The sequence below is a fragment of the Haemaphysalis longicornis genome, unplaced genomic scaffold (genome assembly GCF_048455015.1).
Source record: "Haemaphysalis longicornis isolate Haplotype H1 unplaced genomic scaffold, Haemaphysalis longicornis Haplotype H1 scaffold_12, whole genome shotgun sequence".
Lineage (NCBI taxonomy): Eukaryota > Metazoa > Arthropoda > Arachnida > Ixodida > Ixodidae > Haemaphysalis > Haemaphysalis longicornis.
The window spans coordinates 43,902,671-43,928,373 of NW_027526225.1; the positions used below are offsets into that span (position 1 = coordinate 43,902,671).

The 25,703-nt window shown below is 47.7% G+C and overlaps 1 protein-coding gene and 1 pseudogene across 1 annotated transcript in view; one reads left to right on the forward strand and one right to left on the reverse strand.

Annotated features, from left to right (window-relative positions):
• Positions 1 to 16,061: 16,061 nt before the first annotated feature.
• Positions 16,062 to 25,703, reverse strand: part of LOC144161932 (uncharacterized) — a 33,049-nt gene continuing 23,407 nt past the window's right edge. The window contains exon 2 of the mRNA XM_077692489.1: positions 16,062 to 17,667. Coding sequence (XP_077548615.1) covers positions 16,848 to 17,501 — 654 coding nt within the window. The 5' untranslated portion in view covers positions 17,502 to 17,667 and the 3' untranslated portion in view covers positions 16,062 to 16,847. The remainder of the gene's footprint in view (positions 17,668 to 25,703) is intronic.
• Positions 22,267 to 23,907, forward strand: LOC144161575 (uncharacterized; annotated as a pseudogene).

The following is a 25,703-nucleotide window of genomic DNA, read 5'->3' on the forward strand; positions in this document are numbered from 1 at the left end:
GTCAGACACGAGAGGTTCGGTCGAGACAACTGCGATCCCGACCAAGAGAGTGTGAGAGACGACGCGAGACAGCCCGAACTTTCTTCCCTGCAACAAAACAGAGAGCTTTGGTACCTTCATTGCCGATCCTAACGAAGACCGTCATTAGAAAGCAGCATCGGACTCCAAAGCACTGATGGAAAATTAAGCTGCTGACAAACGATGACCGAACGGCTAGACGGATTCGAACCAGGCTACTGAACTGACTAGAATTTTATTTTTCTGGCATGTTTTTTTCTCCTCAGGTCTTTTTTATTCGTAGATGCATCACTGTCGCGGGCGGGGGGATGTTGCGGAAAAGGAAGAAGACCGCTTGCCAATGTGCAGATCATCATCATCATGAGCTAGTAGAGAAGGAGGATTAAAACAGGTGTTCTCAGCCGAGCCATATGGCACGGGTCTAGTTCCTCAACACTTCCAAATTTGCTGTTGCCATGACTGAACATCAGATAGAAAAAAAGCCACCCGCATCTTCCCACGGGGGGAACTCGTGTAAATGCGTCGCATCTACTCGAGTCAAGCAAAGCGTCACGTCAAGCGAAAGCCAAGCAAAGACGCCCTTGACTGAATTCCGAACGCGCGCTCCGCCGCTTATATACGTTGAGGGGACTGCGTAAGCCGTTCCCAGTCGACGACGTTGGCGCCGGCCCCAGCGCCTCTGCCGCGGCTATGACGCAACGTGCCGCGGCTATGACGCAACACAATCCAACACAATCCACTTAAATCCAATCCAATCCAATCCAATCCAATCCAATCCAATCCAAATCCAAGCCAAGCCAAGCCAAGCCAAGCCAATCCAATCCAAGCCAATCCAATCGAATTCAATCCAATGTCCCTCGCGAGAGAATGTTCGAATCCAATCCAATGCCCCTCGCGAGAGAGTGTTCGCTATCGCCTCGACTCGACGCGCATGCGCAGTGAGCGTGCGGACTACGGACGCCAACGCGGGTGACATCGTGAGTTACTGAAATGCTCTGCATTTAAAAGCACAGCTTCATATGAGTAGAGAAACAAAAGCAGCGCGCAACGCTTTAAAGACCAACTGCACTCAAATTTTTCTTTGTCCGAATTTGACCCAAATAAGTAGTTTACGCTCTTAAAATCACCATGGCGAAATCCCAAGCTTCGTAAGCACACAGCGCACTAGGTACCGTCATTCAACGTAGCCCGTGCAGATGACGTCTGCACCTGGCGGCGAGTCGCCGAAACAAGTTCCGAACGGCGTGTGACGGAGGTTGGGGAACCGTCCCATGGAGCTCGCGCTTCTCCGGCGACTTGCACGGCGCTGCGCCGTGTGCAGGGATGAGTTCGCCCGTTGTTTCTCTGCTACACCACCGCGCTGTGCCGACGTCGCCATCACATGCTTCAAACTAACCGCACAAGTAGCAATATCCGCCTTTGTTTTTTTCAGTGCAATAAAATAGATTAGAAGCCTAAAAACTATTCGCGCGATTGCGAACGTTCTGGAGCTTACAAAACTCTTTTTAGTTGAAAATAATATTTTTACTAAAAAAACTAACGCGACACGCACACTTTCCTTACATTTGTCTTTCATATTGCATCTATCATAGAAAAAAAAGGGTCTTTCATAAATTCTTGGCTACTTGCAATTCCGCGTCCAATATTTGCCATATTTGGACTGGCCCAACGCCACCTCAATTCCTTAGACCTATTTAGAAGTTTCACGACCTAACTGGAGTTGTTGTACACGCAGGTATAAACATTTGTGCGACTTTTGCTTCACTTGGTAAGTGAACCAAAATCAGCCTTGCTCGTAGTAACAAATACATACGCACAAATGTCGGCCGTCGTCTTAGCGAAGTGCGAAAGCAAACAAAACTTGTCCTCTCATAAACAATAAACTTGATTTTTTTTAATTATCAAAGGAAGTATTTACTTTTTTAGAGCGCAAGATTTAGTTTACTTGAAAGTAAAATGTTTTCAACAGCACATGTCTCTGGTGAAAGTAGAAAAAAGCGGTAGATAGGTAACGTTTTTTGTGTGTTTAGCTGTGGAAGCTCGATTATAGTTTTAGATCCCTTTTATCATTCCATTCTCGATGTGCAGCAAGGCGTAAAATACAGGGCTAATATTTACGAAGCTGTTTGCATGTAATGTATAATAAAAATTAGCAGTGGCGTAGCTCGGCTATGCCAGGATATACGTAGCGTGACCTAAGGGTCAGCTGGTTTTTCTTAGGTTTCCTGGTTGTCTAGGATTAGCTGATTATCATGCTTACTGCTGCTAAAACCATTTCCAATCCAATCCAATCCAGTCCAGTCCAGTTACTGCTCCTCGGGCATGCGCAGCTCGGCTCTCCAGAAGCCACGCGAAACGGCTATCAGGCGGCTCCGGCGCAGCGTCAGACTTGGCTACTGCGCAACGGAGGCGCACAGCTGTGCAAGCACCGGCGCCAGTGCGTCTACCGCGGCTATGACGTCACTCCTCTGGAATGCGCAGACCGGCGAATGTGCAGACCCATTTCTCTACACACCCGTACTCCAATTGGATTTTATTTCCAATCCAATCCAATAAAACCAATTTAATCCAATCCAATCCAATGCTCCTCGCGCTTGCGCAGCACGGCCCTTCAGGGTCCACGCGAAACTGCTCAACTTCGGCCAGTGTAGCTTACGCTAAAGAATAGTGATTGATCTCCGCTAGCACGGGGCTTATTCCCTTCAAAGAGAGCGATGTGACAGCCGAGGTGCCGGCTAACCAAAGCTGCTTTTCGATATCTTACGAGCAACTAGCTCTGTAAATCAGGGCCCGCTTTTTAACACGCAATGCCAAGGATTGCTACAACGGCAGTTATTCTAATGGAAAAAAGAAAAGTCGTTCGGTCTACTTCATTTCGATTGACAGCAACGCGATGTCGGAATTGCGCCTAAAGCCATTATCCTGGGCAAACATTAGTGGAAGTTCTTCTGTGGAAATAACAGTGCAAAACGCGACGCTACTAGACGCATTTGAAGGCGGCTCTGAGCGGCCACCGTTTCTAGCGCAGCCCTTTCCGTTCCATCACATACGTCCCATCCGGCCCCCGGTAATGGCCGCCTGAATTCAGTTTCGGTTACGAAAACGCCAATGTCGTGAGCCGTTTGCGTCGCTCGCGTTCATGTTTGAAACGTAGTATTTTGCATTTCGCACATCTTTTTATGAGTATTATTATATTAGGTGGCATTATTTTTAAGCTGTCGAAAATTTGAGTGCAGTTGGCCTAAGGAGTACTGACACGAAATTTCTCGCTTTCCGGTTTTATGCTGTAAAGAATACCTATTGGACCAGTAATTACGAAAACCGAACCGAAAGCCGTCAGCCGCCAGCATAGAATTAATTATAGCACGTTTATTGCAACCAGTTTCAAATTCGGTCACCGCGCGGGAAAATGGCCGTTCGAAGGCCAGTCTGCAAGCGGGCCAGCCTTACGTCACGGTCTCACCCGTGACGTCAGGGACATTCGTCGCATCGTCTGCTACGATTGCACATGGTCCGCACTCGCCCGCGCAGTCTACATGTCGTCTGAATCGTCAGACTCGGATGAGTCGCTGCCACCCGACAGACAGAACAACTTTATTTGGCCAGGCGATTAGGCAGGCGATGTCTTCACCGTCGTGACGGTGATAGCAACAGCTTGTCGCCACTCTTATAATCAATCTGATCGCGAAAAAGAAGTTCCACATGCGAGAAAGTAGATGTTAGTGTGGTGAAAAATTGTGCTAGGCGTTGTTATCAGCGCTGAATTTAAAAGAGGCGTTCAGATATATGCCGCGATGGTAAGCCTACGCTGACCGGAAGCGGAGGTTCGGCGCTCTGACCCAGGTACTGCCGGCACCACGGTGCGGCAAGCAGCCGATAGATGCCGCCACCTGCGCGCTAGAATCAAAACAGGCCACGGCAGATGTCTTTATCACCAATCGCTGAATTAAATAAACGGGAATTATCGCCAAAATAAAGCTCTATATGCGAAAAAGGGGACGATAGCGGATTGAAAAGTTGTGTAAGGGATGGCCATTCCCAGTTGTACAGACACCGGCGATCAAATATTCGCCACAATAGTAAGCCTAAAGTTCTCAACACCCAAGCTGAACCGAGCAACGCCGAGCCCGCAGGCTTGGGCGACAGTTCTTGCGGCCGCCGCCGCGCACGAACTCAGTCCACGTCTAGCGCTGCATGTCGTCGCGTGGAAAATAATGCATCTTGGCGTCGTCGTCGATTTGCTCGGAGAGGCTTCCACGAGCAGTACTTCGCATTCCGCGAGTTTGCCATAGCACAACTTGGGCGAGCTCGGCGACGCGCGTCGACATCGCGCACCGCGCGGTACCGGCACCGCGCAGTTTTCGGCACCAGTGCAAGGCAACACCATGCGCCGGCCACGAACTGAAGAGCAAAGACGTCGAACACGCAAAGTACGCAAAGTTTACAAGCATTGCTCACACGTACAGCTACACCCATGTCTCCTGCCCATTTACCACCGACAACAGCAGCGCAGGATATCGTTTCCGGTACCGAAAACGACTATATGACGTCACCCTGAACCGGCCAGACACGCAGGCCGATGTTTCGTCACGCCGAAAGCGATTTCGCTAGTGCTGCCGATTTGTGGAAGCTCGCGGCCGCGACAATCAAACTCGATTTTAGATGTGATTGCGGCATCGGATCGCTGCAAAAATTTCTGTGAGGCATCTGTACAAACTACTGAAGCCAATTGTATCATTTTTTTGGGCGTCAAAATTTGGTGTCGTACCCCTTTAAGGATTCACACTTATGACATAACACGGAACATATTTTTAGATTTTTAAAGCGAAGCCTTCTTTGTTGGAACGATGGCGTTAAGTAAAAGAACTGACGCATTTTCCCATAGACGAGTTGGTCCAGCGAAGAATATCTCTGGACATGGCGCGTCGGTGAAACAGGGATTCCAGCGAGTCAAAACTATTTATGTACTTGAAAATCACGAAAAAGGAACTGTTCCCGATAAGACAATACGACATGCATCGCTCATGAAGAAGGGGTACGATAGTAGTATACTTTTATCTCATAAAGCACGTATTGGTATACATTTAGATCTTTTGTAGATGCGTTTACTTAGTACACAAAAAATCGGTGAATGGGTTTGTTTTTCGTTTGCGATTTCGGTTTTTGATGGCTTGACAATTAATTGGACACACTTCCAGTGAAGGTTGAACGCACTTTGAGCGAAGGTTGAATGCACTTTTGATGTCCGAAAGCTTTCGCGCTTCTTCAACTCCTTTCAGGAAGGGATGGGTAACATTTTCCCAACGTCCAGTGATGGCTAAAAAAATGGGGAAACCAGCTGCTGTGACCTTCGCTAAAAGTAATAGTTCATCTGTAAGGGTTAAAGATATGTCGATCTTTTTATTCACTGTATGCTTGTTGTGCGAGACGCAGAAACAGCGACTTTTTAAAGGCTAGCTAAACAAAGTAAAAATAATGAAAAATAGCTTCAGGTTTCTGATTTGTAGCAGCCAGCCCTCAGATTGAGGCACGCACAAAAGCACCTACAACCCAAGTTTTACCTGGTTACTCATTCAGTTGCGTTGACAGCGAGCAGCTGCTGGAGCTTGTGCTAGCTACTCAGTTTCTCTCTCTTCTTTTTCGGTACGTTCTCAGTTTCACGTCTTCAACTACGTGTAGCAACGGTGGTACTCACCAGCTTTCTTGGGCTGGTCCAGCGTCAAATTCTGGGTAATCGGAACTAAAAGTTCCGCGTCACCGAGTAAACGGAACCAGAAATGGAACTTCTTGTGAAACCCAGTGGCACAAGAATCAGGTTTTTACGCGGTTCCGGCTGTTTCGTTTTTGTTTTTGTTTTTTTCCTCCATGCTTTTTTTAGCCTCGTTGGCCTCGCAAGCTTCGTCCCGTTAGTGGTCAGCCGTGTTAATGCAACGAATGCAACATCACAGTTCTTGTTCCAGTCGTTCGGTCTCGATTCAAGACGTCGAGGTTACAGGGCTCAGCTCCTTCTGCCTCGTTCGTGCCATTGTGGTGCTATTCGTGCTTCATTACCGCGTTGCCGTCTTCGAAATTCGGTGGCTCGTAAGAACCCGCGAAGTTGAGACCTCTAGCTTCCGTGAAGATGCAGTTGCACAGACTCAAACAATAATCGATGCATTTTGTAATGCAAAGCGACTCATTGTTGCCAAATCAACCTCTTGTAGTTTTCTTGCTTTCTGAAAAAATATCAGCTACATTCACCTTCTAGTGCTTAGAGTTCCATGAAGTGGTATTCAGAGTGTGTATGCACATAAACTTGCACTTTCGCACGTCTACCTCAGTAAACTCCTGTTAAACGGAACTAGTTTTTCGGTCCCTTGAAGTTCCGTTTTAGAGAGTCTACTGTAGGAGCAAAGCGAAGCAGTAGATAGCAATGGGTGTGCACGGCCGGGAAATGCCGGGCTTGTGCCCATGAGAAAACGGAATCTCGCGACAGAGAGAGAAGGGGATTGTGACGGCTGACATGGTTGGTTGGAACCAAGATAACAGCGGCGCGGACCCACTATGGGGGATTGGGAAAGTCGGACTGCGGTCTCGTTGTGAAAGAAGGTTACGAATAAAATCTGAGGGAAAATCGAAACCAGAAAATTGTGGAGTAAGTGGTGCTCACAATCTTGAGAAACAAAGGAAAAAAAATAAAAATACTGATGCAACAGTTACTTCAACATTCCTGGAACATAATATAGTTGATGCATTTTATTAACGAAGCAAACAACCTTTTTCGGCAATATAAGAGTGGAGGGTGCGACAAACATCCCTGTGGCAAAAAACTCCCACCTCCCCTCGCGGGAACCCCTGTGTAGATGCGACGCATAGGCGGAGCGGCGAAGGGACCGCGTTTTATAGCGCGCATAACGTTGAGGGGACTGCGTAAGCCGGTCCCAGTCGATGACGACGTTGGCGTACTTGTAAAGCGGCGTGGACTCTAGGTGTTTGAGCCAAGCGTGGATGTTGCTTCGCCGGAGAACGGCACACCGGTTATATGCGCAGCGCGCCCGAAGGAGAGGAAACCGCGGAAGAGAGAGTACTGCACATGCGCCGGCCCCAGCGCGTCTGCCGCGGCTATGACGCAACGTGCCGCGGCTATGACGCAACACAATCCACTTTAATCCAATCGAATCCAATCCAATGCCCCTCGCGAGAGAGTGTTCGCTATCGGAGAGGAGAGGGGGTGAGCGGCGGAGAGCGCAGCTGGCGCGGCGAGGAGAATGGGGGAGGGGTGGACAACGCCGCCGACGACGACGACGACGCCGGAGGGACAAGGCGAGTGAATCAGATGCTCTGCATCTAAAACCGAGCCCCAATGCACCAAATGACTATAAATTAGGAACCGGCAAGAAAAACCCCGAGGAGGTGCCGGAGGGGAATGTCCAGGTTTATTGATTTCGGAGGGAGGAGATCCGCTGGCAAGATAGCAGGATGTGGTCAATTGTCTACCCCTCTTTACAGAAGCCGCACAGAGCAGAGGTCCTTAGGTGGATTATGATGATTAGCAACCTCCTTCGTAAAAACGGTCTTGCACAGTGATGTGGAAAGCAGTACATTTACGTCGCCTTCACAAAAAGAAAAACTACCCTCCATTGCACTTCTATTTCTAGTTTCCCTAATTTTGTTCAGCTTTCTCTTTCGTTCCTCCCTGCTTTTTTCCACACCAACGTTCTAACCTTCTTTTAGTAACCTTTAGTGATTTCCAATTACATTTTTTATTTCGCTTAAAACTAAGGGTTTCCAGAAGCTGGATGCCTCCCTCAGCAGGACTGGTTGGACTCTACTATAAAATGTCACAGTTTCCGATTTCCTCCTGCAACCTGTGCACGATTATTCCCATACGAGCTTGCGAACCAGCATTTTTGTTTGGAAGCCCGAGTTACAACAAGCGTGCCCTCCCCTTACGATGATCAAAGAACATTTTATGATCTGTTTCCCTATTCTGTAGATGTCTAAGCATTTCTTTCCTTGGATCCTTTTTCCCCAGTTCATTGTCTTTGATTCTTTCACTTCCTTTTTGACTGTCTTCATAATTTTTGCTGCGCTTCGAGGTTTCATGTACTTTCTCCTAAGCCTTCCGATTTCTTTTCTTCACTGCCTGTACTATCGGCGTCAAATGAAACACGAACACGAAAATATGAACCTGAACGCACAAATAGCGCGATTTCTGTCCATGCAAGCCAAAATGACGCGTGGCTTAATTACAAAAACAAAGTTGTGAAAAGTGGATTTCCCAATTTACCAATAGCGTGCCATTATATGAACTCTACCAACAGTATTTTTCAATTTTGCACGTTCTGGTTCATATTTTCGTGTTCGCGTTTCATTTGACGCCGATTGTACATGCCTTCCATGTAAACATAGCGCAATACTCTGGTTGCCCATCTCTGGTCAGCAGTGTTTCGAAGCCATTCTTCAAAAACCAATGCAGCTCTGTGCTTCTCACTTCAAAGGAGCCCATCCTGTGACACCCTGCATTTTTTGCTTTACTTCGTGCCAGCCAACTTATCGCTTAAAGGGACCCTGCAACACTCTTTGAGTAGTACAAGTAAACCTGCGCGACGTTTAGATTACACTGCCAGGAATACCTGATCCAAATATTACACGTGCACGTGGAGCGGTGAGCGCGCAAATCGATGTGAAAGACGCGGAAAAACAAACCGCTCTCTCTTCAGTTGTCCTCATTATGCATGGCCTAAGGGACGTCACATAGGCCATGGCTTCCCGATCGGCTGTCACTGGTCAACTTCGCGGCTAGATTCTCCCATTTCCGCCGCCGTCATCGCTGTGTACGAACCTCTTCTATGTCTGAACCTGTAGGCACAGTTTTGCCATTTATTTTGTGTTTTGAGTTCGCGCGGAGTTTGAGTGATGAACTCAATACTTCCCTTTCAACATGACCACTCGACTACAAACGTTTATTGCTTCAAAAACGCCCTACCAGCCCGAGCGCGCACTTGCGAGCAGGCACCCATGCCTGCTTTTTTGTGGCACCAGACCGGAAATAGGCCCATCCGCGTTGCGGAGAAAAGGAGAAAACTACCCGGCATGTGATATATCGAAGGCCGCCGAAGAGAACGTTGCCAGCCGCCCCCCTCTCCGGGAGAGAGCGCGCAGCTTTCGTCGCCTTGTCCGCGCTCGAGTTGAGAGGGAACGATTATGCGCGATTTCTCATCGCGCGTAGTTTCGTTAATTGTGAACGGATTTTCATAATTCTTGCGGGAGGAGATTTCTGGGACAATAGACTTTATCCCAAAATACAGTACTAGTAGTCGATGGCAAGTGTTGCAGAGTCCCTTTAATGCCTTCTGGTTCACCTACAGCCCTGACTGAATCGCTGGTTTGAGACAGTACTGCATTTGAACAAGTGAGTGACGATACCATTACCTCTTTCAAGATTCCTTTAGCACTTCATACTTATTCTACCCCCCCCCCCCCCCACATTGCTCTGTGTTTCATAATTACACTTGTTCGTTTTCAGGTAAAACCCTATTTTACTTGCTTTTACGCCCCAAATATGTTTCAGATATTTTTTCCCGAGTGTACCTTTTCAAAGCAGCGATCTGCACAATTGTGCATTGACGGTCTGCCGTTCTTGATCAGCACTTGCTGAAAGCAAGCCCCACAAACCCAGCTTTCGAACTCATTGAGTACTGTGATGACTCTACCGTTCATTACCTCATTCTGGAAAATCATGCACCGACACTGTTGTGCCTACCTAATTGAAGCTGTTATGCGGAGAAAACATTCATGACCAGCTTTCACGAATAAAATGTTTCATTTCTTGGAGGTTATCAATGCTCTCTACTGTCATCATTACGGATTCATTTTAAACAAACGCGAAATTTCGGAGAGTGTTTGCTTGAAAACCCTGATGTGCCCCGATTATATATACCAGCTTGAAGCAAGCACCAATTCTAACATATTAAACTTAAGAAGCTCATGACACCTTCTGATAAAATGAACTGAGTGTATTACTTAGTACATCTCTAGATTTAACCAGAAAAAACACAAATTTTGGAATGCTCCTACCAAAAAAACCCGATTTCTCTGAGATTACCAGTTTAAAAAAATAGCAGCACCGTTCGCCCCGTTCAAGGTCTGCATTATGGAAACCTTATTATTAAGACCTACAACAGTAAAACAAACAAAAAATTGTAGTTTTATGAGGAAACTGTCGAACCCGACTCCACATCATAACATTTATAACACACGTCATCCAGAAGCATGGTTTGTGCCCTGCCCGCATACCAATTATAGTAAACAATTATTGTGCGGCACGTTACCACGTCTGTTAAATTCACATCCTCAAAGTTTGTATTTGCTATCAGTTTTCGCATTTCTCTGGTTCGCGTACCTTATTGACCCTGAGCAAGCATCTTGTTACAGTGTGCTATTAAGTTTGGTTGTAGCATGAATTGATTACGTTGCTGCCAAGGCCTGCAAATTATTTTTTTACTACATTGATTTATGTATGTATTTTTGTTTTTCCTCTCGTGTAAGTATACACATTTGTTTTATAAATACATTACGTCGTACCCCGTCGAGCCACCTCTGTTGGCTTTTTGTCCACACTCCTGACATCTGTCTTACGGTACCTGGTAATATCTGTATTTCCATGTCAAATAAACTTGACTTGACTTGACTTGACTTCACACCTGATTTTCAACCCCCGATTCCGAGAAAATATGAAACCCGAAAACGAACAACCCTATCCATAATGGAGGCATTTTTTTCTTTTCATTCTCAAATCCTTTTGTGCGTTCTCTTCAGCTCCCTGTGCCAAGCAATGGGTACTGAACATCCCATTGTTGGCTCACACTTTGCGGTGCATATAGACACTACTTTGGAGCGGTTTGGGCTAATATTCCGTGCCAGTTTGGCACAACACCGGCACTTGTGGTGCGATGCAAAATGGTAATTAAACGCATCGTTATGCCGCACCTGAACTCTAAACCGACCTACAAGATACCAAAACCCCCTTTATTTACAAAAATAACGCGCAGAATTGGCATTGCTGGATATATTGACATTTGGTTGGGCATATTGGGCAAACTCACCTACGGGGCAGCAACTTTGGGGTTCACTAAAAAGGACTCAGCGCACAATGGAGCGGAAGATGATAGGTGTAACATTAAGGGACAAGAAGAGAGCGGAGTGGGTCAGGGAACAAACGCGTGTTAAGGACATATTGGTAGAAATTGAGAAGAAGAAATGGACGTGGGCAGGGCATGTATTGTGAAGGCAAGATAACCGCTGGTCATTAAGGGTAACAGAGTGGATCCCTAGAGAAGGCAAGCGTGGCAGGGGGCGGCAGAAAGTTAGATGAGCAGATGAGATCAAGAAGCTTGCAGGGATAAATTGGTCGCAGTTAGCACAGGACCGGGTTAAATGGAGATCTACGGGAGAGGCCTTTGCCCTGCAGTGGGCGTAGACAGGGGCTGATGATGACGATGATGATGATTGGCCTTCCATACATAGGCATTGCATATGTTGGCTGGGTATATTGGCATTGCTGAGGATCGAACCAGAGGCATTCGCTCGAAAACTGACAATACCCAAAAGCCACAAAACCCACTCGAGGCCACTGAAGTCGAACAGCAGAGCTCCCTTAGCTGCTGCATAAAAGAATAAAAATAGTCTACCAAGCAATGCAGCAGATGGCTTCACGTTCGCACAGTAAGTGCCGGGATTTTATTCACCGGTGAACAGAATCTCACCAGTTTTGGCGCCATCATGCGTACTGGAGCAGGACAGTGCAGGAAAGGCGGAATGGTGCAGTGCTCCGTATTAGGCACAGCATTTCCACCCATGTTCGCAGCTTCGCTTAATACCGTATTCACTTACAACAATGAAACTGCACTTGTCACCAGCAATGCTAGCACAGCTGCTGTCTCTTTCAAATGCTGAGGGCAAAGAAGTAATAATCTGTCGGGGTTAATCTCTCAAGTTGAGGGGGACTCGCCTGACCACACTCCTAAGGGACTTACTGATTCATGACCTACGAGCTTCAGAATCGTCTTGCACCAGTAAGAAAAGTTTTCTGTTCATAATGGCCTAGTTTGCTTATTTTAGAAATAGATCACTTCTGTACTGAAACAAAGAATAACAAAAAAAAAAAAACATTTCCGTCTAGCTAGTTCGCACTAGATGGCACTTGCTGTCTAGCAAGTGAGTTTTATTTTTTGTTTTGGTACAGAAGGAATATGTGTTTAAAATAAGCAAAATAACGTAAAATACCGATCAAGCGCCCCCACCCATGCAAGCGCACCCCTCTCATAATCTGAGTATTTCGAGTTTTTGCGTACTACTGAACAAGTGCCCTCCTCCCCCAACCACTCTCTCATGGCCCAAACCAGCGAAACCAGAACTGCCCAGCAACACTTCTCTTGTCTACTCCAAAATCCAATCTAAGAGAGCACAGTCTACCGCAATTTCTGCATACGCTCGCCATTTTGTTATTGTCATCTGACAGGGCCGAATGTGCTCGTGACTTCGTGACAACGGTGGTTTGTGACAGGCTTTTGTATACAGACAAGAAGAAAATTGAAAATTGAATGACATCACCATGCCAGAAAAGAACATGCACGTGACAACTCACCACATCGGTTAAGATCGAAAGAGGATAGGTGAGTGGGACAAAAAGTACAAGACTTTGCTGCAGCACAACTTTGGCAAGGCCAAGCTTCGGCGAAACTTGAGCAACGGAGCTGTGGTGTTCAGTGAAGAAGTGGATGGCATTCCTTTTGAGTTTCGCGAACCAGAAGGCAGCGAACGGCGTGCTGTGAGTAACAGGCTTCTGTCTGAAGAAGCTGTTAAAATAACACGCAGCTTGCAATTCAGAAATTTTGTCGCGGATATACCGTATTTACTCGAATCAAGGCCGATACTTTTTTAAAAAAAAGTCGTTTACAAAAGTCAGCGCTCAGCTTAGATTCGAGGATGCGGCTTTCCTGCCACCGCTAGTCACTCAACGCCATCTCGTGGCCATAAGCTAGCAACTTGCAGGTTTGCAGGCGCCATTTTGCTTGTTTGAATGTTGTGAACTCAGCTCTGAGCGTTCCGTGCTTGCTTGCATTCGTCGCTCCGTGACCTCGAGAAGCTTTCGTGTTCACAGCTCAATGCCACCCACCAAGCAGTGCCACTACACCGCGGATTTTAAGCAGAAGGTAGTCTTGGAAACCGAGAAAACTCCAAACAACCAAGCACAGCGCGAATTCAGCGTTGATGAGAAGAACATGCGCTGATGGCGGAAGCAGCGGAACGAACTTTTCAGATGCGCTGCCAAGTGAACGGCCTTCACAGGACCCAAGACAGGTTGACACCACGCAGTGAAAAAGGAATTCGCTAACTTAATCCGGCAGCAAAGAGAGGGTGGAATGCCTGTGATGAAGGAGATGATACAGGCGAAGGCAAGGGAGATAGCAATCGTACGAGGCGTCGCACGGACTCAGTTCAAGGCCAGCAGGGGCTGGGTCACTTGCTTTATGAAGCGGTTCGGGTTCAGCCTGCGACGGCGGACATCTGTGTGCCAAAAGCTGCCCCCTGACTTCGAGGAGAAGCTGGTCACATTCCAGCACTTTGTCATCAAGAACCGGGTGGAAAAGGGGAACCGACTGGGCCAGATCGGTAACGGCGACCAGACCCCGCTGTATTTCGACATGCCTGTGGCCTACACCATGAATAACAAGGGCACGAAAGAAGTCAAGGTCAAAACTACAGGCTACGAGAAGCAGTGCGCCACCGTGATGTTGTGTTGTACGGCCGATGGGCAAAAGCTACCACCGTACATTATTTTTAAGAGGCAGACTCTTCCAGCCGGGGAAGTTTTCACTAAGAACATCATTGTTCGAGCCCACGAGAATCGTTGGATGAGTGGTGCCCGCGTCGAAGATTGGGTCAACACTGTTTGGCAACGGCTTGCCAGTGCTCTGTTGTTAAAGGAGTCACTCCTGCTTCTGGACTCCTACCGCGGCCACTTGACAGGTGTCGTTAAGTCCGTGCTTTTGGAGGGCGGTACGGACATTGCGGTAATATCCGGCGGTATGACAAGCCAGCTACAACCGCTCAACGTGGCCATCAACAAGCCATTCAAAGAAAGGCTGCAGGAACATTACAACGACTGGCTGACGCTGCAAGATCGCCAACTGACACCGACCGGGCGCATCAAGTGCGCTTCACTCAGCCAACTGGCGAATTGGGTCGCCGCAGCATGGGCCGAAATTCCCGCTGAGGTAAACGTGCGGGACTTCCAAAAGTGCAGAATTTTGAACGCGCTGGACGGAAGTGAGGACAGTGCACTGTTGGAAGAGGACAGTGACAAAGAGGACAGCGACAACGAGTGCACCGATGTCGACGACGACGACGACGAGTGAGCATTGAACATTCTACGACAAGCGGCCCAAGCGTAATAAAGTGCATGTTCTAGTCTCGGTCCAGTGCCTTTTTTTCATTCGGCTTACATTTGAGGGAAGTTTTTTTTTTATTTTCTGACCTTCTGAATTTCGGTGGCCGGCCTAGATTCGAGTAAATACGGAAGAAACAGGGGTTTGGAATTAGAATGCGCTGTGCCACTAACGAAAGCCAGACGACATCGCAAGATTTCTCGGACACACCGAAGGCCTTTCGCTCCGCTGTAAACACAATCTCAACACACCACGAGTACACCTTCTGCAACACCTCAAAAATGGACCAGAAGATGGTTAGAATGGGCGCTCTGGCTAACAGAACCAACAACGTGGTTGCCAAGAACACTGTGCGAATTGCTAACACTGGTTGTGCCGAGAGGGGCTTCACGGTCTTCTTCGTCTTAAAGGAGCCATGAAGAGAAAATACAACTCCGTTTAATTTGAAAGAACTACGATTCAGTATCTCACTCAGCTCCATTACAGCCACAAAAGATGTTTTTTTAACGAAAAAAAAGCAAAGTATTTAAAAGCTTTCAAATTTTGCACCACAGTGACGTGTTATGAGCAAGAATGACGTCATATGGGCCAACAATAAAACATACCGTATTTACCCGATTCTAACGCGCACTTTTTTTCCGAAAAAATAGGCCAAAAAATCGCATGCGCGTTAGAATCGGATACAAAACTGAAACTGCCGAAACAGCGGAAATTTCGTCCCACCCATCGCCATCGCCATCTCAAGATGGCGCCAAAGCTTTTAGAAACGATTTTTCGGATGCAGCAAGCCTAGGCGCCTAGGCTTTTCTATCGGCGTTCACACAAATCGTCAAATCGTTTCACTTGCGCGCTTGATAACAGCAATGGCAGCAGCAGCTCCCTCGCGTTCAAAACGAGCGGTCGGCTGAAGCGTGCACCTCTGGAGAAGCTCTCTAGATGGGCGTGCGAGGCGTGGGCCACGATCCCATCGACCATGGTTGAACGTTCGTTCAGAAGTGTGGCATCGCGAACGCGCTTGAAGGCACCGAGGCCGAGATGTTGTGGTCATTAGAGAGCGACGAGGAGCGAGATGAGTGAGATTACTTCGGGAAATAAATCGCCCGTTTCTCTCCCATTCGTTTGTCTGGGTCACAAAGTCCCGTGCGCGTTACAATCGGAGGTGCAAGTTTTTTCGGTGTTTTTGCCAGGAAAATCGGGTGCGCGTTACAATCGGGGGTGCGTTAGAATCGGGTAAATATGGTAATTTTCAGCGCGTTAACTGCACATTAGCATTCAAGTGGTGCGGTCAAATGGAACTAGAGGCCCCATTTACAGACGTCCAGTCATGTGTTGTTGCGACAGGTCAGTTAGGCGGCCACCAATCGCACAAACAAGGTTCCGTGACGTCATAGAAAAGTTGCAGGAAATTAGCTAGGGGGTCGCGACTGCTTCACACGTTTTCCTTAATATCTCCGTTATTTGTTCGAAGATTGCGATGATATTGGTATCATTGTTATTGGGACTAAGCAGTCTTTCTAATAAACCCAACTTGTATCTTGTCTTCACGGCTCCTTTGATTAAAAATGTGTTTCTTTCCAATGCTGTCGTCGTTGTTGCTAGGGGACGACACATACCCAATCAGTGAATCGGCCAAACATCAGAGGTTGGAGAAGAAAACATTTCTTGTCTAGGTAGTTACAGAGAAGTGTACAAAGGTTATTTTACAAGGCTTTTGGAAAGCACTTTGGATTGATAAATTAAGAAAAAATAACTCAAAAATTCACAATGAGAGTAAATATTGCAAATTGTGTAGAGAATCAATTGGTATTTTGAATAACTGCAGTATTTTTTCTTCTTCTGGGGGTAGGGGTAGATGGCGCCATTTTTAATTAAAAAGGGTAGTTTCAAACAAGGGCTCCCTCCCTCAAAACTCCCTGAACATTCCCCATGTCATGGGGGGGGGGGGGGGGTAGGGCTTGCTCAGTATTTTATGTTAGGCTGACAGGAACGTTTTCATGGATCTGTCGAACTTTTCGTATTGGTGCACGATAGCTTCTAAGCCCGAGGGTTATAAATTGGTAAAGTCCACACGAATGTGATGATACCAGTACCCCTTAAACAAGGCAGCCATTGGTAACACTTTGGGGCACTCAGAGGCAGCGCTTGGGAGCAGTTTCGGCGCAATAATGCGCTCTGGAGCGGGATGCAAAACACAGGAAAGAATCGGGAAGAGCGGATCAGTGCAACGTGCCGCATCATGTGCGGCACCTCCACCCATCGGCGTTTGCATACAATTACACCGCACATGCCACCAGCACAGCACACCAGCACAGCCACTGTCTCTCTCAAACGCCAAAGGCGAAAGAAGTGATTGTCTGCCCGGAACAGTCTCTCGCGTTAAATGCAACCCCAGCCACGTCACTTCTTATAGTGCGAGCCAAAGTGTCGCCGCAGCTTGACCGACGTTGAAAAGGCTTTCCCACACACCAGGCACTGAAACGGTTTCTCCCCCGTGTGGGTGCGGATGTGGACGGTCATGTTCCCGGAATTGGTGAACGTACTGGGGCACATTGGACACTGGAACGGCTTCACGCCGGAGTGCACTCGCTTGTGCCGCTCCACCTCGCTCTTGAAGGGGAACCGCTTACCGCACTCGTCGCACTCGAAGGACGCGTCTCCGCTGTGCATGGGCACGTGCTTCTTGAGCGAGTAGACGCACCGGAACTTCTTGTGGCACACGGGACACTCGTTGCCCACCTCCGGGCTGTGTACTCGCAGGTGGTGTCGCTTTATCTGGGCCGCCGAGTCAAACGCCATAGGGCACTGGTCACAAGGGAATGGCTTCACCGCCACGAGCGAACTAACGGGCTCGGGGGGACACTCTCTGTGGAATCCACTGTCTTCCTGGGATGACTCTTCGGGGGTGTCAGCGTCGTCCGCCGGCCCGTCTGTACTGGTATCACCCTCGTCTATATATCCCCACGGCATGCTGGTGTAGACGTGTTCATCGATGTTCTCTTGTTTAATAACCACAACGGAGTCCTTGGTCGCGCCGAGCACTTCCGCTGCCATGAACACCCTCTGTAGTTGGTTGCAGTTGGAATGGGTACCCGGCAGGCGGCTTTGAATCTTTGTGCCAGAAGTCACGAGACAGGTGCTTGTTGATTCTACAGGCAGCAGCGAGTCTTCACATCTGTGTGCCCGATGCAGTAGACCAAGCAGTTCCGGTCCAATGGATCTGGGGAAAGAACAAAAGTAACACTACAGTTAATCATATTAGCACAGTCTGCAACAGCACTGTTAAAGCCAGCAATCCTAACGTTGATATCAACATACGCCGTGATCCCAGCCTGCATTAGATCAATGGTGCAACGTATTAGGACCAATCAACAAAAAAATATGGCTGAGAAATACACGAAGGGCAATGAAGCTTAAAGAAGCAAAGGCTACCGTGTGACATCCCATGAGTTGGCAGGCCTTACATAACTAGAAGGCAACTGGGTTTCCCCCCAGCAATGTCGCTTCACTATGCTGCAATCCTGACAAGTGCATTTTGTATAAAAAAAAAGAAAAAAAAAGCACCAAATTTTGTCATTTGGTGCAAGCTTCACCATCCCGTTTCCCACCACTGCAAGAAGCACCAAGGGGCAGAGAGTCATGGTCCAGTTCCCAGTGCATCTAATGCGCACAACACAATGCAAACATGAAACGGAATGAGCTGGTACAACTGGAACTACATTGCCCCACAAGAAGACGCTTTGAGGCAAAGCCAACTCTATAGCAAAGGCTGCAAAAATGGCTGTTTTTTTTCCCCTCCAGCGCCCAAAACAGCGCCAGTCTAGGAGTGATTATAGAGGAGTAGGAAGATGAACACAGCCCACGTGACCCATTCACATGACACCTCCTAGCGAGAAGGAGCGAGGTGATGCGCCACACAGACTTCAGTGCTTATTAACTCCGCTAAGGCGGAAAGGTTGTAAGTGTATCACACAGCACGTGTTAGCGATTGAGGACCAAAATTGGACGGCTTATGGATTGCACGTCAGACAGCAGCCGCTCTGCAGAGTGGTCACACAACAGTCACCCCACCATTGGTGTGACTTCTCGTCACGTCACATTGTTTTTACACAATTTTTTTAAAGTGGAGCCCTCTGGTGGCCCTCTCTGAGCTGAGCCGCGCCACTGTCGTAACAGAGTGAACGATGGTGGTGGTGAGCGACTCATTGATACAGAAAGTGGAAAAGGAGTGGACTGGGGATCTTGTGAACTTATTTGGGAGTTCACCGGCATGCAAATCAGTTTGGGGGAAGGGGAAAGGGGGAATGAAAGGGGATAGGCGAGAACAAGTGGGGACATAGAAAGAGGGAGAGAAAGAAAGAGATAAGGAGTGCGTAAGGCTGGCCGGCACGCATTGGGCTACAGCCATTTGATGAGGTTGGACTCCTCGAGGAAGGCCAGGACAAGTTGGAAGGCGTTCCGCTGGGTGGAGGTGGGGCCCATCGGGAAAAGCGGGTCCATCAGGGTGTGGCTAGGCAGCCCGAGACGCTGGAGAGCGGCCGATGGCAAAAGCGAATAGTGAAAGAAAGCAAAGGAGGAAAGTGTCGTGAAATGGGGAGGGGAGGGTGGCACACTGTGGTGGCGCGAGCCAGCGCTCTCCGATAGTGTGTGGAAGGGGAGAGGAGGGGGCAGTATGCTGTGCCCGCGTGAGGCGCTTGAAGTCGCGACGCTTGGCGAAAACGTGAGGGGGGCGTGCGTGTGACTATGATGTGCGTTCACTGAAGACGCAGTTCGCAGTCCCTTCCTGAGACACACTTCGCACCGCCGACGCAAAGGCTCATGATCGCGGCTGTTCAGAGAACCCACGAGTGAGCACTGCCTCAGCGCACTGCTGCTTCGCCCAAATATCGCATTAGGGAGTGTCGTAATCGCCAGCCAATTTTTTATAAACAGAACCATACCGCTCGAACAATGAAAGCAGTATACCTGATTTGGCACCAGTCTCACTGTCCTGATCTTACTCTCTATAAAGATTGCCATTCAAAGCTGTGCACGAGTTACTCGGGTTTTTCAGCTAATCAGCAATGGAAGCTTTTTCTTCAGCCATGAAAAGGTCTTTTCAAGCACTGTTCTCAAGGGTGCTTGCTAATACGGTAGAACCAAAAACCGTCATAATGGTTTTGCTGGGAACATTGTGAGCAATACATTCTGCCACAAAATGGATAAGGCAGTGACGAGAAAATCGTGTTGCGATGGCATCTTCTGAGTGCATGAACTTTCAGCTGCGTGTTCATAACAGGTGTCACTGCTCTAACTGAAACCACCATTCTTATAAGCCTGCGAAAAAGATCAACAGAAGGAACTTTTTGTGTGGAGCACAGTTTAAAAAGCCAGGTCGCATGATGCCCCCCTTTTTTTGCATGGCAGAAGCCCTCTTCAGCTGTGTCCTACATGTGCTAAGCGTTACTCGTTCACTCACCCGTAAAGCCACTCACGAGGTAATTTGCCTTCCACCCCCGCCTCTGTGAGTACAATAAGTATAGCCGTTGCATTGTCTACACAGCATGCATGGCCAGAGAGTATGTTCGCCCTTATCCTGACTCTTCACAGCATCTTGGTACACCAATCCGCCTTAACAGAGAGCCTGCTAAGCTCGTGCGTTTGATGAACTGGTGAGGGCAGGAACCAAAAAAGTTACCGTGTTTGCACGATTCTAATGCGCCCCCGATTGTACAGCACAGTGAAATTCAACACCCGGAAACCACAAAAATAACTTGGTGCCAATTCTACCGCACACACGAAATGAGGCTCTTAACAGATGCTTCAAAATTACACAAAATCCTTAGGTGAACATAAATCTGCAGATGCTGTGGCCAGCTAAAGCCCTTCTGTGTGAAGTTTTGCACTTAAAAATGTGTTCCCTCTGTTCTCGCCAATAGCGAACACACGACTCAGGTACGCCTCCTGCCCGGGACGCTGCCTAATTCCCTTTCAATTCCGTAAAGATAATTGCTCTGCATTTAAATGGAGCCTCCGTCATTCATTGACCCCCCTTGTTTAGATTTCGAGTTGGCGTTTTTTTTTTTTTTTTTTTTGAGGTTCTTGAGTGTTCAGTCTAATTGTAACGCACAGGTATTTTTGAACGCCTATTTTCATGAAAATAGGTGCGCATTAGAATCGTGCAAATACGGGGATCGATGTCGCAGGCTCGAAGGCCGTTGCACAACAGCCCACGCACTAAACGGACTGCTTGCCAGCTGGGAAGGCAATATTTATCTGCCGATCTCCTTATCATGCTGTAAGAGGAGGGTTGCCCAATGCAGTGCGTCTGAGCCCCTCCTCCGCTTCCAGAGTTGGCTTCAGGGAGGCAACTACGCCGCATACCACAGAAGCTGCAGGTGAGTGGGATTGCTTGCACTTCATCGTGGCGGTGTAGAGGGCAGTTACGAGGAGCATGCTGGCTGCTCTGACATGACGGAGGGAGACGGATATGGTCAGACATGCGGGGTGCCATCTTGAAGAGGGATGGCGGCAGGGGAATGCAATTTGAGGTAATAAGTCTTAAACAAATGGAATTGGAGTTTCAAAAAACTGGGCCACCTCCCCTAACATGGAACATGGAGAGGGGCAAACCATGCAGTGTATCAGTGTATGATGCGGTTTCGACGATGCGGTTTCAACGCATGATGCGGTTTCCAAGTTATGATGAAGTGTATAATGCGGTTTCGATGCCGAGTGCTCGGTTGGCGTCTTAGGTCTTGGTGCCTCGGCATTTTTGCCCACGGAGTTGAAACTGCTGGGGTGTAGAGGTATACAGCTTTGCTGTAAAAGCCTCGCGTCTTCGAAGCACGAACCGTTCCAGCGCGAGGCGTTGGAAAAAAAGTGTCCCGCTGTGTTCTTTTAGTACGCGTTTTTGCCTACGGAGATGAAACGTTCTAGCACGAGGCGTTGGAAAATGAGTGTCCCGGTGTTTTAGTACCGTGACTACAGGAGACGACAACAGCCCGAGCCCCTAAACTGCTTCGCCCCTAAAACAGAAGCTCGAATCAGAGAAGTGCAAATCAGAGGAGTGGATTCAAGTGCAGCAACTGAAGCTTAAATCGCCTGAGCATTTTCACAGACGGGAGTTAGGGGTGGAGTGCGGCATACGGAGCCCCTCTGGTATCGGGCGCAAGTGAGTGCACAAGTTTAAGTGTAGACTTAGCCAGCTGTATAGTGATGGCCAACTTGAATGGTGCTAGCCAGTGTTTTAAAGTAGAACTTCAGGAGGATGAGGGCAAAGTAAGGGTTTGTGACACCATGCACAACGCCAGCAATTCAGTCGGGCCATTTGCACAGAAACGAAAGTAAAAATGAGCAGAGTTGGGTTCCGCGCATCCGGTGCAACCGCAGAGTTAAATGGTGCTCCTGTTGCTACCACAGTAGTGCCGCAAGTTTTGTTAGCCCCAGAGACCAAGCTATTACAGGCCGACCCTACCAGCACCAGCAAAACCCCAATACCAATCGGTTGACCAGAGTTGGGGAGCCAGGCATTGCACAGGAAAGCCTTTGGGTGAGCCGCGTTCTAAATTCCGCTCGGAATTCACAGACGAAGGTGAGCTCTGAGTTAAGGGGGCACACTGGTCTTAAACCGAAAAACTTTATTTTTACAGTTGTGACGATACACAAAAAATATAGTTTTTGATTCTGACTGTAGATATGAAATTTTTTTCAGCGTAAAACGACTACATTCAAATTTATTTGAACTTTTATGTTTGATTTTTTGACAGCCTTTGTAAAAAAAAACTGCTGGAGGGATGCAGCTTAACGGCACGGGAGCAGCTCCTGCAGAAAGGCTAACATGCCGCACTTTTGCGTTTCCCAGGCGCTGCTGGCTTTGCTGATTTGGTCGTCGCCCCCCTACAATGCTACGAACTTCTCGGACACAGTGACTGGTTTCGACCAGTTCAGCAGTCAGCATGAAGCCACGAACCCTGCCTTCATCGAGATGCCCAGCGTGCAGACTGCCGTCTTCTGCGCAACTACGTCACCCCATTTGCCGGCCTTATCGGACCCCTGCGACTACATATACAGCCATCACCTGGAGCAAGCCTTCAGTGGGCACGGGAGCAGCTCCTGCAGAAAGGCTAACATGCCGCACTTTTGCGTTTCCCAGGCGCTGCTGGCTTTGCTGATTTGGTCGTCGCCCCCCTACAACGCTACGAACTTCTCGGACACAGTGACTGGTTTCGACCAGTTCAGCAGTCAGCATGAAGCCACGAACCCTGCCTTCATCGAGATGCCCAGCGTGCAGACTGCCGTCTTCTGCGCAACTACGTCACCCCATTTGCCGGCCTTATCGGACCCCTCCGACTACATATACAGCCATCACCTAGATCAAGCCTTCAGTGGGCACGGGAGCAGCTCCTGCAGAAAGGCTAACATGCCGCACTTTTGCGTTTCCCAGGTGTGTACCTCACTTTTCTCGAAAAGAAGCGATAATCGCTGTCTGCTCCTGTTCCCGTGCCCACAAGTGCTCTGTGAAATTGCTCATGAATGTTTTTCGATGGCTTTATTGTTACTGTGCTCGGGTGATGTAGAGTTAAACCCAGGGCCAACAACTCGCTCTGCAGCCTCACTAGAAATAGAAACATTACCGGAAGAACCATCAGAGCAAATGAACGTGATCTTTCAGCTACTCAAAGACCTTCAGTCCCGTTCTGTGCAATCCGCCGAAAGCCAGACTAAATTAGCTGCTGACATAAAATAAATTAAAGCAGGCCAAGAGCAAATCGGGACCAAACTTGGCCATATACAGAAACGACTTGATGAACTAGAAGAAAAAACCAAGGCACTCGATCTGAACGGGGAAAGAATGGCCAGCATGCAAGAATCGATTGATTACCTAACCACACAGCAGGACACTCTGCAGTTGCGAATAGACGAGCTAGAAGATAGGTCGCGGCGCGAAAACCTACTTTTTTACGGCATTCCGGACGCTCAAGAAAGCTGGGAGCAATCCGAAACCAGTATCGTTGGGGCACTCAGCGGCGTGGTTGACCCTCTCCCGCAAAATGCCATTGAGCGAGCTCATCGGCTGGGAGCGTACCATCCAAACAAGTGCCGCCCTATCATCGTCAAATTCTCAAGTTACAAACTGAAAGACTCCGTACTCGCTGTCCGCAAAAAGTTAAAGGAAAAAGACATCACAATAAGCGAAGATTTTTCCCCAGCTACCCGACATGCTCGCAAAAGGCTACTTGAATTTGTAAAAAACCAGCCTAACGCCCCTGCATATAAACTACACTACAACAAACTTACGATTAACAAAACACAATTCGTCTATGACTCGGCAACAGATAGCGTCAAGGAGCATGCGCTACACCACGCCACTGCTAACGATCACGTCACAGCATCGCCACGCGCTGCTATCAAGGAGCACGCATCACACCACGCCACTGCTAACAATCAGGCCACAGCATCACCACGCGCTGCTACATAGGTAGACGCGAGGGGAAGTGGTCATCCGCTAACACACGTGACAATCCTTTTCACTAACATTCGAAGCGTTATCAACAAGCGAGACCAAATAACTTCTGCTATAGATACTTGTAACGCTGACATTCTTGCTCTCACAGAAACCTGGCTACACACACAAATTCACGACCACGAACTTTTTCTGCCCGCAGATAAATTTTCTATTTTTCGATGTGACCGTACTGCCCGTAAAGGTGGTGGCGTTCTTTTGGCAATTAACAAAGATCTTCCTTTCCAGTGCATTCATATTAACAGCGAGTTAGAGATTACATGGGCACTAATCGAACTTAGTTTTCAAAAAATCATTATCGGCGTTTGTTACCGGCCACCAAATTTTTCCTGCAACTTCGTGAATGAACTACATGACGTAATTAATCTGGTCTCATCAAGATATCCCGATTTACCTCTGTTTTTGCTTGGCGATTTTAACCTGCCGAACATATCATGGACTTCAGAACCACCGATTATGCAGCCTTACTCGACTCTTAGCCAAGAGTTCCTGGACTTATGCACTGTCTTCTCCCTCACCCAACTTATTACTCAGCCAACACGATTAACCGAAGTTGCTTCGAACACTCTAGATCTCGTACTAACGTCGAGGCCAGAACTTGTCTCGGATATTACACTGTCACCTGGCTTAAGTGATCATTCATTAATATCATTCCAGCTAAATATTCAGCGTCCCAAGAAGCTTAAAAAAATAAAAATGATTAAAAACTATTCAAAAGCAAACTTTGAAGCCATTAACAGTGAACTTGGTTCATTTCTTAGTACCTTTTTGGAAAACTTTCACGAACGTAGTGTACAAGAAAATTGGGACATGTATTCGGCTGCAGTTGCCAACTTGTCAAAAAAATACATTCCTGTTCGCGCAATAACAACCACCCAAGATTCCCCATGGTTTAACGCACACCTAAAGCGCCTATCGAACAAAAAAAAGCGATTATACAGGTCTGCCAAGAAATGTGGGAATGAGGATTGCTGGAATGCCTACAAGCTCGCGTCTAAAAATTATGTAGCAGCAATAAAAACGGCCAAAAGTTATTATTTACAAAACGTGTTACCATCCATGCTAACGAACGATATTAAAAAATTCTGGCGCACAATAAACCCTAAACCCGACGACGCAATCACCCTAGAAGACGCTAGTGGACATCTAATTCCTTCTCAATTATGTGCGAACGTTCTAAACGATGTTTTTTCCTCTCACTTTTCTGTTGATGCATATGATGTTTTACCTCATGCAGAACCCTTTCCCTATCCCGTTATGCCTCCGATATTTATTGTTTCTAGTGGTGTTGAAGCGATAATTAGGTCCTTAAAATCGTCTTCCGCTCCTGGTTGTGACCAAATTGACCCGAAGTTCTTAAAGAGTACGTGTGTTTATTCATCGGTTATACTAACAATGATCTTTCAACAGTCACTCGACCAAGGTTGCCTGCCCGCTGAATGGAAGATCGGGAAGGTGACTCCATTTTTCAAAGCTGGCAACCGCCATGACCCACTAAATTACCGACCTATATCCCTTACCAGTATACCGTGCAAAATATTAGAACACATCTTATTTTCTAACCTTGTAGACTTCCTCGAATCTAATTCATTTTTTACCCTAGCACAACATGGTTTCCGAAAAACATACTCCTGCGAGACCCAACTGGCATCTTTTACACATAAACTGAACGTTATACTGGACCACTCTTCCCAGGCCGACTGCATATTTTTAGATTTTTCTAAAGCGTTCGACAAAGTTTCCCACAGTTT